The 14,023-nt window shown below is 52.7% G+C and overlaps 2 protein-coding genes across 3 annotated transcripts in view; one reads left to right on the plus strand and one right to left on the minus strand.

Moving 5' to 3' along the window:
- Positions 1 to 14,023, minus strand: part of CHCHD10 (coiled-coil-helix-coiled-coil-helix domain containing 10) — a 123,308-nt gene that overhangs the window by 31,199 nt on the left and 78,086 nt on the right. The gene's annotated exons all lie outside the window — the stretch shown is intronic.
- Positions 86 to 12,984, plus strand: SMARCB1 (SWI/SNF related, matrix associated, actin dependent regulator of chromatin, subfamily b, member 1). 2 transcript variants are annotated; one of them, XM_064168703.1, is made up of 10 exons: positions 86 to 237; positions 2,583 to 2,694; positions 3,345 to 3,374; positions 4,611 to 4,740; positions 5,332 to 5,469; positions 6,093 to 6,220; positions 6,751 to 6,917; positions 7,344 to 7,534; positions 11,652 to 11,783; positions 12,621 to 12,984. In XM_064168703.1, the coding sequence occupies exons 1-10, from the start codon at positions 145 to 147 to the stop codon at positions 12,658 to 12,660; spliced, it is 1,161 nt and encodes a 386-aa protein (XP_064024773.1). In that variant the 5' UTR covers positions 86 to 144; the 3' UTR covers positions 12,661 to 12,984. The 2 variants fall into 2 exon arrangements, with proteins under 2 accessions (XP_064024773.1, XP_064024774.1); XM_064168704.1 differs by lacking the exon at positions 3,345 to 3,374.

Raw genomic sequence — 14,023 nt, forward strand, 5'->3', positions numbered from 1 at the left:
GCGGCGCCGCCCGTGCTCGCTCGGCTCGCTGCCGCCGCTGCCGCCGCTGCCGCCGCTGCCGCCGCTGCCGCCGCTGCCGCCGCTGCCGCCGCTGCCGCCGGCCCCGCTCGGGACGCTGGGCGCTGCCCCTCGCCCGCCGCCACTATGATGATGATGGCGCTGAGCAAGACCTTCGGGCAGAAGCCCGTCAAGTTCCAGCTGGAGGAGGACGGCGAGTTCTATATGATCGGCTCCGAGGTGCGGCCCGGCACAAGGGCCCGGGCGGGACGCGGGCCCGGGGGAGGCGGCGGGGCGGGACGGGGCGGCTGTGTGGAGCCAGGCTTAGGGTGGGAGCGGGGCGCAGGGGAGCCTTAGGGTGTTGGGGGGGAGGGTCCTGCGGCCCTCCGGCCCCTGCGGGTCCCCTCTGCCCCTCCTGCGGGCGCTGCCCCTCGGCCGTGCTGGCACCGGCGCTCCCGGTACGGGCGGCCCTGCGGACGCACACGGGGCCGGCTCCTCGCCTGGTGGCAGCCTGCGGCCCCCTCCAGGCCCCACTCTCCGGCTGCTACCCTCCGAGGCCTGCCGGTAGTGCCCCTGCTCGGAGGTTTGCGTTATTTCGCACGCCCTGCGGTACCGGAGCCCGCCCCGAGGCCTTTGTGTGCAGCCCCCGGGCGAAAGGCAGCCGTGCGCGGCCGAGGCCTGCCAGCGCCCCGGTGTGTGTGCCGGGAGCCTGCTCTGCCTCCTCGGCAGCAGCCCATTGAGGCAGCAAGCGTTGGTGCTGCGGTGCCAGGGGAGGGGTCACGGCTGCACGCTGGAACGAAGTGGTTTAGGCTCCACAGTCTGGGTTCAAACAAGGAAGCAGCGGCGAAGTGGAGCTGCCTAGGGTGAGCCGGGGCACAAGGCCTGTCTGCTTGAAATGTGCAGTTTGGAACATCTGTAATTACACACCCACTGAGACCTGGGCAGGCTGAGAGCTGGGCACAGGGGAGCCAAATGAGGTTCAACAAGGACCAGTGCAGAGTCCTGCCCCTGGGGAGGAACAATAAACTGCCCCAGGACAGGCTGGGAGGTGACTGCTGGAGAGCAGCCCCAAGGAGAGGGACCTGGGAGAGCTGGGGGAGAACATCCATGGGCTGCTGGGGGCCAAGAGGCCAATGGGACCCTGGGGGGCATTGAGCAGAGTGTGCCCAGCAGATCCAGGGACGTTCTCCTGCCCCTCTGCTCTGCCCTGGTGAGACCTCATCTTGAGCACTGCCTTCAGTTTTGGCCTCCCCCAGTTGAAGAGGGACAGGAATCTGCTGGAGAGAGTCCAAAGGAGGGCTGTGAGGATGATGAGGGGACTGCAGCACTGCCTGGTGAGGAGAGGCTGAGGGACCTGGGGCTGCTGAGTCTGGAGAAGAGAAGACTGAGAGGGGATCTAATCAATGTCTATAACTATCTGAGGGCTGGGGGTCAGGAGGGGGGACAGGCTCTGCTCACTGCTCCCTGGGCTAGGACAAGCAGCAGTGGATGGAAGCTGCAGCACAGGAGGTTCCAGCTCAGCACAAGGGGGAACTTCTTGCCTGGCAGGGTCCCAGAGCCCTGGCACAGGCTGCCCAGAGAGGTTGTGGAGTCTCCTTCTCTGGAGCCTTCCCAGGCCTGTCTGGATGTGTTCCTGTGTGATCTGTGCTCGATTGTGTGGTCCTACTCTGGCAGGGGGTTGGACTCAGTGATCTCTTCGGGTCCCTTCCACCCCCTAATACCCTGTGAGCCTGTGACCCAGGCATGTTTTGAGGAGCTCCAGAGATGGGGGCTCCACTGGGCAGGTTTTGAGGAGCTCCAGAGATGGAGGCTCCCCCACCAACTTGGCAGCCCCCTCAAAAGTGAAGAAGGTTTTCCTTGTGCTTGGATGAAATTCCCTGTGTTCAGGTTTGTGCCCATCACTGGGCACCACCAAAAAAAGCCTGGCCCCATCCTCCTGACACCCACCATTTAGGTATTGACTCCCACTCCTCAGTCTTCTCCAGGCTAAAAAGCCCCAAACCCTTCAGCCTTTCTTCATGAGAGGTATTGTAGACCCCTAATCATCTCTGCAGCCCTTTGCTATACCCTCTCAAGCAGTTCCATGTCCTCCTTGACCTCCTTGGCTTACAAAGAGCTGAATTCATTTCAGCTTCTGCTAACTGTTTCTGAAACACAGCACCAGGTTGTGCTGGAACACTGGGCCACATCTCCACTGTTCTTCCAGTGTCTGAAGGGGGCCTACAGGAAGGCTGGGGAGGGACTACTGACAAGGTCTTGTAATGACAAGATGAGGAGGAATGGGTTTGAACTGGCAGAGGGGAGATTTAAAGTAGATGTTAGGAAAGGGCTGTTTTCAGGGAGGGTGGTGAGACACTGGCACAAGTTACCCAGGGAGGTTGTGGAGCACAGAATCACCCAATGTGATCACAGATCACATTGGGTGATTCTGTGCTCCACAACCTCCCTGGAGGTGTTCAGGACCAGGCTGGATGAGACCTTGAGCGACCTGTTCTAGTGGGAGGTGTCCCTGCCTATGGCATGGGGTTGGAATTGGATGATCTTTGGGGTCCCTTCCAACCTGACCCATTCTGTGGTTGCTGTAGGTGGGGAACTACCTGCGTATGTTCCGGGGCTCCCTGTACAAGAGGTACCCCTCGCTCTGGAGGCGGCTGGCCACGGTGGAAGAGAGGAAGAAGATAGTGGCCTCTTCACACGGTGAGAAGATGAGTAATGCTTATCTGACTTTTTTTTTTTGCCTTGAAAAATAATCCATGGTGATTCAGGAGCCTCTTGCACCTTGAGGGCTGTGACAGACCCCTTCAGGCTGCCTCAGGGATGGAGCACTCTGCGCCAGGTAACTCCTGGTTCAGCCTGACAACAAACATCAACTGATCAAATATGGTCTAAGACCCAAACATCCATCCTGGCTTTCCTGGGGTTGGCTGCATTCATCACAAAGCATAAGCCACAGCTCAGAGTCGATCCCACAGCCCAGAAGGGACCGTGACAGCCAAAGAGGGGCACCCCTGTCTCCCTTGTCAGATAGGCAGCAGTGCCGAAGGAGGCCCCAGGGAGAACACGTGCCTCTGCTTAACTCTGCTTCTCACAGGGCCTGAGCGTTTCTCTGTGCCAGATTCTGCTGTGGTGTGTTGCTGCTGATGTGCCTGCCAGAGCGTAGCTGCCTCAGCATGATTTTTGGTGGGAGGCAGAGGAGCAGCAGTCTGACTCGTGCACTCTTTAGACTGAAGCATAATAAAAACAAATAGCTCGTTCTGGACTCGGCGTCTCCTTCCTCCCAGTACCCTGCTGACCTGTTGCTTTCTTGTCTTTCTTTTTTTTCTTTTGTTTTTGTGCTCTCCCCACAGAAAATCAGCGCTCTCACAGTCCCAGACGATGTAAGTCTTATCTGCATGTTATTCTTAGCTGTGCTGGAGGAAGAATGTCCACTGTGACCTTTGCTGCTACTACAACATATACCAATGGCTAATCCCCTTCCTCTGATCTCTCCGTGTGGTCGCCCTAACTGTGCATCCTGATCACATGCTTAACTCCTCTGTCTCAGAACCTTAGTGGGACTTTTCAGGTGCAGCAAGAGCAGTCTGGAGGTTTCTCCCCCTGTCCAAGTCTCATCAGCTGATCATTGACTCTCTGTTTCCAGCCTTTAGAGTCCACTGAGAATTGTTGTGCTCTGGGCTTTTTCTCCCTGAAGGCTGCAAAGAGTTTTTACATCATTTGGGCAGGGGTAGGTGTGCAGAGCTAAGCTGTGTAAGTGCAAGGCAGGGTAGGAAGGAGTTGTTTTTCTCTTCTGCTTCTTGAGTAGAAGCACATCAGATGGATTTAGGGCTTTTTTTTCCCTGAAGGTTTGTTTTTGTAGGGGTCACTTCCCTCTCTAGTCATTTCATCTGTTAGGAATTTCATTGAAGTCATTCTAAATGAGTTGCAGCCTGCAAGGAGGTTCATCCAGTGGTAGTACTTGAGGGAAACCTGTGTAATTCTAACCTTCCCTGTGTCTTGACTGCCAGCCCAAATGGAAGCTGTTTTAGGGGCCTGGATAGCTGCAGAAAGTAAAGACTACGATGCCTTCTGCAGACCTCTGTTCTCTTGCTGTGCAGCCACTCCAAGGTGCCATCTGCTTTTGTCTTTTGTATTCTTTAGGCTTTGTGCTGGGGGTTGTGCATGGACTGAGACATTCCACCTCTGCTGCCAAGAGAGTCAGGTTTGCTGCTGCTCAGATGGATGTCCAAACCTGATTGTATTTCTTTAGAGCTAGGCACTTTGGTGCAGCTTGGTTACTCCAGTGCAAGTAATCTAACCCAGCAGCAGAGCATTCTGGTGTGTGAGGGAGAGTGGAGCCTTCTGGCAGCTCAGAAATGACAGTGGAAAGTTTATCACATCCATTTTTGCCCCATGGGTACAAAGTGCCAGGTCAGAACCTTGCTCTGCAGTTAAAATGTGTGTAAGAAGAGAAAAGAAGCCCAGAGGGCCTTGGGGGCACCCATTTGTACCATGTGGTAACCTATTGTAGTCCCTCCTGCAACCTCAGGGAGGGCTTTCCAGCATGCAGCCTATTACTGCTACATTGCTGTGTGGTGCTTCTCCATGCTAACTGCTGGCATCTCTCCTGGCACTAGATCATGGCTACACGACGTTAGCCACTAGCGTGACGCTGCTGAAGGCCTCTGAAGTGGAAGAGATCTTGGATGGAAACGATGAGAAGTATAAGGCAGTGTCTATCAGCACAGAACCTCCTACCTACCTCAGGTAAAGGGCATCTGTGAGGGGCAGGATCAGAGCAGCTGATTGGAAGATGTCAGCTTGAGCAGGAGGCACAAGGAGCGGCACAGAGGCGGGGTATGGCACAGGCAGTGCTCACCCATCTATGCTGAAGTTGTTTGCAGTGTAGGACAAGTGAAGATCTCCAGAGCATAAGGGGTGGGTTACTGCCCACATACAACAGGAAGAAAAGCAGAAGTGTTTGATGATGCAGCTCCACTTGCACTTGCTGCATTCCAGCTGTAGCAGATGTGTTCAGAACACACTCTGCATGTACTGCTTCTGGAGACCTCCTGGTTCTCGGCTCTCTTTTTGTATAGCACAGACAGAACAACCAAATGTGAACCTGGCATTTGTGGTGGTGCTGCTGGGTTTGTACCTGGTGAGTAATGGTGAGCTGCAGAATGGGCTTCCCAGAGCCTAGTGTGGAACAGGAGTTCTCAGCAGAACACTGTTCTTGAGGGATTCAGAATGAAATAGCAGCAGCTCATAATAGGACTTAAAGTTCAGAATCGGACCATTCCTTCAGCAGCAGTGGTGCTCAGGGTCTGCAGTTTAACATTCAGTCTCCTCCTCCAGAGAACAGAAGGCAAAGAGGAACAACCAGTGGGTACCAACCCTGCCCAACAGCTCTCACCACCTGGATGCAGTGCCATGCTCAACAACCATTAACAGGAACCGCATGGGCAGGGATAAGAAGAGAACATTCCCTCTGTGGTAAGAGCTTCCTCCTTCCAGAAAGTGGGAGCAGTTAGCAAGAGGATACCCTGTCAGGGTAGCGCTGCTGAGCTAATAGTGTTGTGATTCATTTCTTCATGTTTCTTATTGGGAGGTTCTCAGTTAAATTCTCTGTCTTGAGGCTGTTCCTTCCAGCAGCCAGTCCATAGCTCAGAGAGCTTTCCCCTGGAGGAAAAAGGCTCATTCGTTTCTTGTTCAGTTCCTCCTTTCTGCTGGTTTGCTGAGCATTCCTCATTGAGGAGCCTGCAGACTCTGAAGGACAGGCTGCCTCTCACTGACATACTCCAGTAACATTGGTCTGGTTTATTGATGGAAAACGCTGCTGTGGCTCCTGACTCCTCCTTGTCCATCGTAGAAGTTGAGGGAACCAAGATGAATGTAGTCCTGGGAAAATCCCTTGCTTTGTTTGCAGGAACTGTTACGCTAGATGTAATGAAAGGTGGTGGACCCCTAGCCCCAGCAAGCTTGCACTGAGAAGTCTGGCTAAAGGTTGCCTGGGGGTTGGAGTGCAGGGCTTGCTTCCAAGGAGCTTTGCCTTCCCCCTGTGGGTGCCAGATGTGTCACGTGCTGGTTGTGTACGCTGTGGTGTTGCTCTGTTTCAGCTTTGATGACCATGACCCAGCAGTGATCCACGAGAATGCATCCCAGCCAGAGGTTCTGGTTCCAATCAGGCTTGACATGGAAATCGATGGGCAGAAGCTGAGGGATGCCTTTACGTGGAACATGAATGGTATGTGGGAAGGAGACTGGCCTGGGGCTGGGGAAGCCAACTTGTATCCATCACCAGACATCAGGAGACGGCAGGCACGGCTGTGCGTGTCCTTACCCCGTACACACAGGGCTTTGAACTCTCCCACTCTGGACTCTCTTCAGCTGTCATGGCCCTCAGCAAATGTCACTTCCATGGCTTGCAGGCATGCCTGGACACATGTGGAGATGAGGAATTCAACTGCCCCACTTCCTCAGCTTGGGTGTGTGGGACTGTTCCGTTAGCTGAGATACCTTAGTTGCAGCACAGCTCCTTTGTGTCTGATGAGGCAGAGCTGTGTTGTCTCACTGGAGCAAGTGAAGGCAGCTGTACCTGCCTGTGTCCCTGTGCACACCCTTACAGCCCTGGTAGAAGACACCCTTTGAAAAGCAGAAGCTGATGGGTTTAGGGTTCCCTTTGTCACGCTGCAGGGTGAATGTTGTGTGTTCTTCAAACAGCAGGCATTGACTTACGAGGAAGTTAAGTGTCTGTTCATTCTTGTTCTGTGTCAGAAAAGCTAATGACCCCAGAAATGTTCTCTGAGATTCTTTGTGATGACCTGGATTTGAATCCTCTGACCTTTGTCCCTGCCATTGCCTCTGCCATTCGACAACAGATAGAGTCGTACCCCACCGACAGCATCCTGGAGGATCAGTCAGACCAACGAGTTATTATTAAGGTAATGCAGGGAGGGGACCACTTGGGTTTCTCTGGTCGTGTCCTGGGAGGGATAAGGGTACAAAGGCTCCTCATGGAGCAAAGGAGTTCTTAATTCCAGTCCCTCCAGACTGTGTTTTTGTCCTTTGTGTTGAGAACAGAACCAAGGTGGCAGATTATTAACCGTTCATGTGCCAGCCCCTGAGGTGATGAAATAGTTCAGTTAAAGCATTGTCATCCTGTTTAGGAGGAACTTGAACCTTGGTGAGCAAAGCTGAGTTGCCTTCATGCTACTGGAATTGAGAATTTGGTTAGGAGCTTTGCAAAAGCAGTAAACTAAGAGCTGCTGCTCTGCTGCTCTTCTCTAACCTTTGTCTCCTCTGTTCAGTTAACCTTGACAGACTTGTGAGGATGGAAGCAAATGATCTGTTTCTTCCCTTGTCTCCAGCTAAACATTCACGTAGGGAACATCTCCCTTGTAGACCAGTTTGAGTGGGACATGTCAGAGAAGGAGAATTCACCAGAGAAGTTTGCCTTGAAGCTGTGCTCAGAGCTCGGTCTGGGTGGGGAGTTTGTCACTACCATTGCCTACAGCATCCGGGGACAGCTGAGCTGGCACCAGAAGACCTACGCCTTCAGGTACAGAGCTGTCCTGCTGGGGCTGGGGAGGGGTCTTGCTGCTTCATGGACATTCACACCAAGGAGTCTTAGCACAGCTGGACTTGTGCACAGAGTCTCACTTGAAATGGGTCCTTGTGGCTTGCACCCATTCTGCCCTCCCTGCAGTTCTTGTGTTGATGCTCCCTTGTATTTTCCTGGGTTCTGTTTCAGGACCACAGGTTGCAGAATGAAAGGCTGCTGTAAGGAACAGTCACTGGGGGCTGGCAATTAACAGCATCCCTTGGGTCTCCCTCCCTAGTGCACACTGCTGCAGAGCCTCGGGTACAGCTTGGTTTTGTTAGTGTTGCCTGACTTGTGGCAGCCACTGTCTCAAGCTTTGGTGTTTCGAAGGAAGGCTGATTGAAGCTGTAGCTCTCTGCCCTGGCTGAGGTTAAAGCTGGCGTGATTCTAGGCCCTTCTCACAGCTGGGATGCAGCAGTGTCAGCTTGAGCAGACAGCTTTGCAGCTTGTCTCCTAGAGATAATGGTCTGCAGTTGTGCTGTGCAGTGCTGTGTGGGGAGTTACTGCACTGATGTTATCCCCAGCCTGCTGCTGACTCTGCAGGCTCTGCTATCCCTTCATCTGTGCTCTGAGGTTTTGTGACCTCAGGTCAGTGACAGCTGAGGAAGTTGGAGAGTTCAGCACATGATGCAGAGGTGAGGGAATGGTGTTGCTGACACCAGTTTTGTAGAGATCAGTTCAAGGAAGCAGAGTGAGCTGCCTGGGCAGCAACAGAAACGTGCATCAGCCCTGCCCTGCCTCAGGAGGGGACGAGGAGTAGGTGATGGAATGGGTAAGCAAGGAGGAGCTGGAGGCTGTGGGGCAGCTGGGTGCTGCCATGAGCTCTGCTCCTTCCTTCTCTGCCATCAGGTTTCTTGTCTGGTCACCTTTCTGTGGAAAGCAGGCACTGATCTGCTCTGGACCAGTTGCTCTTCCGCTTGTCTCACTGCTTCCTCTGGAGGTTATTTTCATCCTGAAAGTCTTCCACAGCAACTGCTTGGTTTCAAAATGATCCCTAGGGTGGCTCATGTTAGAAAATGGAAGGGGACCCTTTACCATGTGGGAAGCTGTTAGATTGTGTGTCCATCCCAGGGATGCCACAGCTGACTTCTACCTTTCCAACCACAGTAGCTGACAAATATTTGCAGAAACAGCTCTGGACCATATCCAGCTGTGCAGTGGTTGTGGTGTTCCTGAGAAACAATGGCACCTTGGAGAGTGGTAGGTGGGAATCTGGTATCTGTTCTGCTGCCTCTTCCCTGTAGCTGAGTGCATGGTGTGGCAGAACAAGCTAGCTCTGCCTACACTGTGGCCAGCAGGAGAGTAGAGTGGAAGTGTTCCTGCTGCTAGATGCAGGCCAGGGAGCCACTGTGGAGTAGACTTTAGTCTGCAGTCCCAGCCAGTGAGTTCATTCCTGTAAGGGTTAGGAGGACTTTGTTGCCTGAACTGAGCTGCTTTCATGTCCTTGAAGTGGAGAGGTGGCTTTGTTCACACCATGCTGGCCAGGAAGCCCTCTCTTTCACTCAGGATTTATTTGCCATCCCAGTTAATTCACCTTGACAACTTTCTAGCACACTGCCTCCCAGCCCACGAGGCCTGTGTTCCTGAAATCAGTTGGTGTGCCAGAGGCAGGCTTTGGCCACATCTAGTGGACACTGAGTGTTCTCCTCCCTGCCTGTACTTCTCCATGCATTGCAAGTACCTGAGTTAAGGAATTCTTCTGTGTGCATGTGAGCTCCTGTGAGGAGACTTCCTTTCTCACTTTGCTGCTTATCAGTCTCTGTAGCTTGCAGCAAGTAAAGCTTTCAGAAGTCAGTGTTGCCCAGGCTCTCTGATTAATGCAGCTTCATGCTGCCCAGCCTCTCAGATTCACTAACACCAGCCTCATGCTGTCCTCTCTAAACCATGGATCTGACCATGGTCACTACAGAATGCTTCCTTTTAGAGGTAGCTAAAAGAGGGAGTTTTCAGGCCACCCTTAGATTGGCAATATTGCAAGGGGGTGAAACAAAAACTGTCAAGGGAACCCCACCAGAACGAAGTACATGGACATGAGCTGCTCAGGAAGGAAAAAACCTCTAATTCAAACCTCCTTTTGTGTCATAGTACAAATATGTCCTTCTCTTCTCTTTTTTTACTTCAAGCAAAGAAGTACTTTTGAAACTGTACAGTGATTAATGATATTTGGGTTCTGTGGTTGGTTAGTTCCTGAATTCCCAAACCACAGGAGGGGTGGCTGCTCCAAAGCCATTCCACTGATGTAAAGAAAGGGTCTGCTTTAGATGTATCAAAAGAACCTTAGTATCTCAAGGGACGGGGGGGTTAGGAAGTCATGTGCCTCTTAATCATTTGAAGGAGAGGTAAAGCTGTCTTTTAGTTGATGAAAGCCAGGGAAGCTCTTTGAGCTGGCCTGCTCTGTGTACAACAAGGAGAGCCTGAAAACTCTTGGAAGGGGCAGAGCTGGAAGCAGGTAGCTGATGCTTGGCATTTCCAGGAGCTGGTGTACCACAGTGGTTCCCACCTTGGTGCTGAGTGCTTCTGGTGGTGGCACACAGCATTCCATACCCAGAGTGTGGCCTTTCAGGCCTGAATGCTGGCCCAGGTTCACTCCCCCACCAAACCTGTCACCTTTTCCAAAAGACACATCTGCTGGTGACACCCAGCAAAGGAAGTGTCTTGCTGTCCTGGAGCCCTGCAGCTGTCCTGGAGCCCTGCAGCTGGCAGAGCGTTTCAGTCATCCTGCCAGCAGCACTTCCATCTTCATCAGAAAACCAGGAGGTGCTGCCTTGCTTTGGAGACTGAGAGATGAGGGAGGATTTGTTCAGCTTATCTCAGATTCTTTGCTGGGGTTGTGGTGTCTGAGCTGGCTTACCTGTGGGTTGGTGCACGAGGCCAGATTTCCCAACCCCCATTTAATTCCGGTGGGCACTAGGAGCTAAGCGTAGGAAGTGAGGTAGAGACCATGCTAGCAAGTCAAGCAAGCCAGTTAAAGTCTAGCAGTGAGCCTGGAACGTGCAGCAGCCTGGGGCTGAGATTAAATCCCTGCGTTTGAGTGTTGCTTAGTGGATGTCAGCAGTACTGGAAGCAAATTTGACTAAAGCTTCCTCCCTGGATCAGACAGCAAAGGCTCTGGGTTAATTTTTCACTGCAGTACTACTTTGAAGAGTTGTTGCAGATTAAAGGCTGTGATGCAGATGTCTGTTCCCATGGTGGTTATCAGTTCTGCCTCTGACAGGGGAGCTGAGGGCTGCTCAGGAGCAGTGCTGTGCACAGCCATGTCCCCGGGGAGGGACCTGCCACAGGCTCCCCACACACGTTCCCTGCAGCTCTGGGCTGAGCCACTTTCTAGAACTGAAAGCAAACATTTACATTCTGAGGCTCCTCTGTATTTATGCTGAGCTTCCAGAGCCACTGTCAATATTTGGGAAGCTGCTCCTGGTCAGTTCCTGTTGACTTTTACTGGAAAGTGGCTCATGAGGCAGTAAATAGTTCTGTGCGTGTGATAATGCAGCTGGGCCAGGCAGGGAGAGCTCTGCGGAGCAGATCTTGTGGTCTGGGACAGTGCTTGGTTGCAACAGCACGTCCTAAAAGACTGCTCCCTCTGTGGCAGTTGGGAGAACGACGGCTGCTCCACTGCTGGGCTCCCAGGAAGCCAGACATTTGCCAGGGAAGAGCTGCCAGAGAGGCACTGGGCATACTGCAGCCAGGGAGTCCAAGCTGGCCTGAGAGCTCTGCTAGCAGTCCCTGCTCAGCTGCTGCTCTGGGGAAGTGCTGCCAGCAGTAGGAAACTGGTGTGAGCTTGCCTGTGCTCAGTGGGTTTGGGTGCTGTTAGGCAGGACTGCATCAGCTGCAGTGGTGCTCACCGACTCCTCTGCAGGGGTGGAAGCACAGATGGTCACAGTTGGCCTTGCACTGATTTCAGGCTCCACAAGTTCGTAACCTTAGGTGCTTCTGGAACCAAACTAAGTGGGGCTGAGAAAGCTTAAGCCTGAAGCACTCCAGGTGCTGCTCTGTTGCCCTTGCCCTTCTCTCCCGGGCCGGTAAGCCAGGGGAGCGCTGACGGTGTCGCTGTGTTGCCTTCTGCCCTACCCCGCAGCGAGAACCCTCTGCCGACCGTGGAGATCGCGATCCGCAACACAGGCGACGCTGACCAGTGGTGCCCCCTGCTGGAAACGCTCACGGATGCCGAGATGGAGAAGAAGATCAGAGACCAGGACAGAAACACGAGGTACTGCCACTGCTTCGGGCGCTGCTCCTTCAGGCCTGCCGCTAAGACAGGGGTTAAAAGCTTTGATGTTTGTCTTTCTCTGCTAACAGCCAGCTGGCAGGACCTCAGACCTGCACACCAGAAACTCCTCTCTTTAGCTGCAGGATATTAGACTGTTATCACCTTGCTCCACTTCAACCATCTTCTGCTTGAAGCAAAGTTTCCTTTTGTCCTTTTCCATGGGCTCTCTGCTTGCCCAGGGAGGGTTGTTTCTGTAGGAAGGCATTCATCATATGCTGGAATTCCATGCACTGTCATGCTCCTTAGAATCCTGTCACAAACCTGCCTTTTTATGTAGGGAAAAGTGCTGTTTGATGTAGGAATGGGGCAGCTTCTGGCTCCAGCCTGACTTGTTAGCCAGCATGGGAGCACTGCTGTGATTCCAGAAGAAGTTCTGCCTGTCGCAGACCTCCCAGCAATGTTTGACAAGCAGTTGAGAGCACCTGCTCCTGCTTGCTGAAACTGCTCCTTGCAGCTGTAAATGAACTGAGAGAATCCAAAAGATGCATTGTGGCTTCCCTAGGATGTTAGTTCTTTTAATGCTCATTAACAGATTGATAATTATTTTTGCTCTTTGGCTAAAACTCTCTAAATAGTTCAGCAGTGATTGGGTGGATTCCATCTAACAAGCAAAGATGGCCTAAAGGCTGTCAGTGAAGAGTGTCTTAGCCTCATTAACAGGGGCACTGTGAGGTGACCAAGGCAGGCTCTAAACCTTGTCTGCAGAGCTTACAAAGCTGCAGCAGCCTCCCCAGGGAGCTCACCTGACTAACCTCCTGTCTCTCTCTCGTCTCCTAGGCGCATGAGGCGTTTGGCCAACACTGCTCCAGCCTGGTAATCCTCTTTGTGACACTGGTGCTCTTCCAACAGACTGTATCCCTACTCCTCTCCCCACATGGATCTAGCATTGGCAGGGGTCTTTCTGTCCCTGAGGGGGACACACATTCCACTTGCCAAGAGTTCCCAGTACTGCTGACTTCTGCCCCTACCCCCTCTACCTCTGCCACATAGCAAGAAGGCGGCGTTAGCGTGTCAGCCAGCTGAGACCTGTGGCAGCTGTTGGAGCCTTTATTTCCCTGTGTGTGGACAGTGTAAAGATTCTTTTGTATAGGTGCAGTGTGCACTCTTAGGACAACTTTTTAAATAAAAGGAATGCATACTACTTGGGTTGAGTTCACTAAGTTGGAGGCAGTAGTCAGTGGCCCTGTGGGTTGTGCTCTCCCACTGACTGAGCTGTATTAATGCTCTGGGGCACAATGCTGAACACTCAGTGGGCACTCAGACTTCCAGGAGTGTGGTGGAAACTTCAGTGGATAAAGCACCCCAAAACCTACTGCTGCAGGGGAAAGTGGCAGTGAGACTTAAAACCAGAAGCAGCAAATGACTGTCTGGAGGCCTGGCCTGTTAGCACTCGTGGTGCAGCTTGCGGAGAAGCCCGTGAGGTGCTGCTGGTTTACTTGGCAAGGGCAAGACAGGTGAACTGAAGCCATAAACCAACATTTTCTGGTAGTTTGGTGTGGTGAACCCTTTTTTTTTTCCTTTTTTTTTTTTCCTTTTGAGAAGAGCATAGCTGGAAAACAAAGTCTGAACTGGTGCAACAGCTGAAGCCTACAGTCACAGTGACTGCAGCATCTCTTGAGTGCTTTGCTGTGTTCATTGTCAGCACACAACTGCCAGCACAGAGCGGCCAGAGCTAAGTGAGTGTCTTGGATGCCCTTAGCACTGCAGCCCTAGAAACAACCTGTCTTGCCCTGGGGAGTTTAAAACCAAAATCCACTGAAGTGAGATTAAAACAAATCAAGGTTGCTTCAAAAAACTACTCAGGAGTGTCTCTTGCTGTTGAGCCCTTTGAGAGAGCTGCTACCACTCACTGCCAGGGCTGATGAGTGTTGCAAGCAGGGCAGATTTTGCTGGCAGCCTGACAGTTATGTTCAGGTCTTCACCATACAGCCAAGGGGTTTTATGATCCTTGCAGCGCCACCCACACTGCTAAGCACAGACAAAAAACCACTTTCTGGCCTTAATGTATCATGTTTAGACTTGAGTAATAGCAGAGCCAGTTGTGATTCCCAGGTGGGAGGCAACATTTTCCAGATGTTAGTCTGCAGGGACCACAAAGCTGCAGTTTAGCAGTGATGTTATTGCAGTGTAATCCCAGGCTCCTGTGGCAGAGTGGTACCCTGCCCATCATTCCTTCTTAG

The sequence above is a fragment of the Pogoniulus pusillus genome, chromosome 30, assembly GCF_015220805.1.
Source record: "Pogoniulus pusillus isolate bPogPus1 chromosome 30, bPogPus1.pri, whole genome shotgun sequence".
NCBI classification, from domain to species: Eukaryota; Metazoa; Chordata; class Aves; order Piciformes; family Lybiidae; genus Pogoniulus; species Pogoniulus pusillus.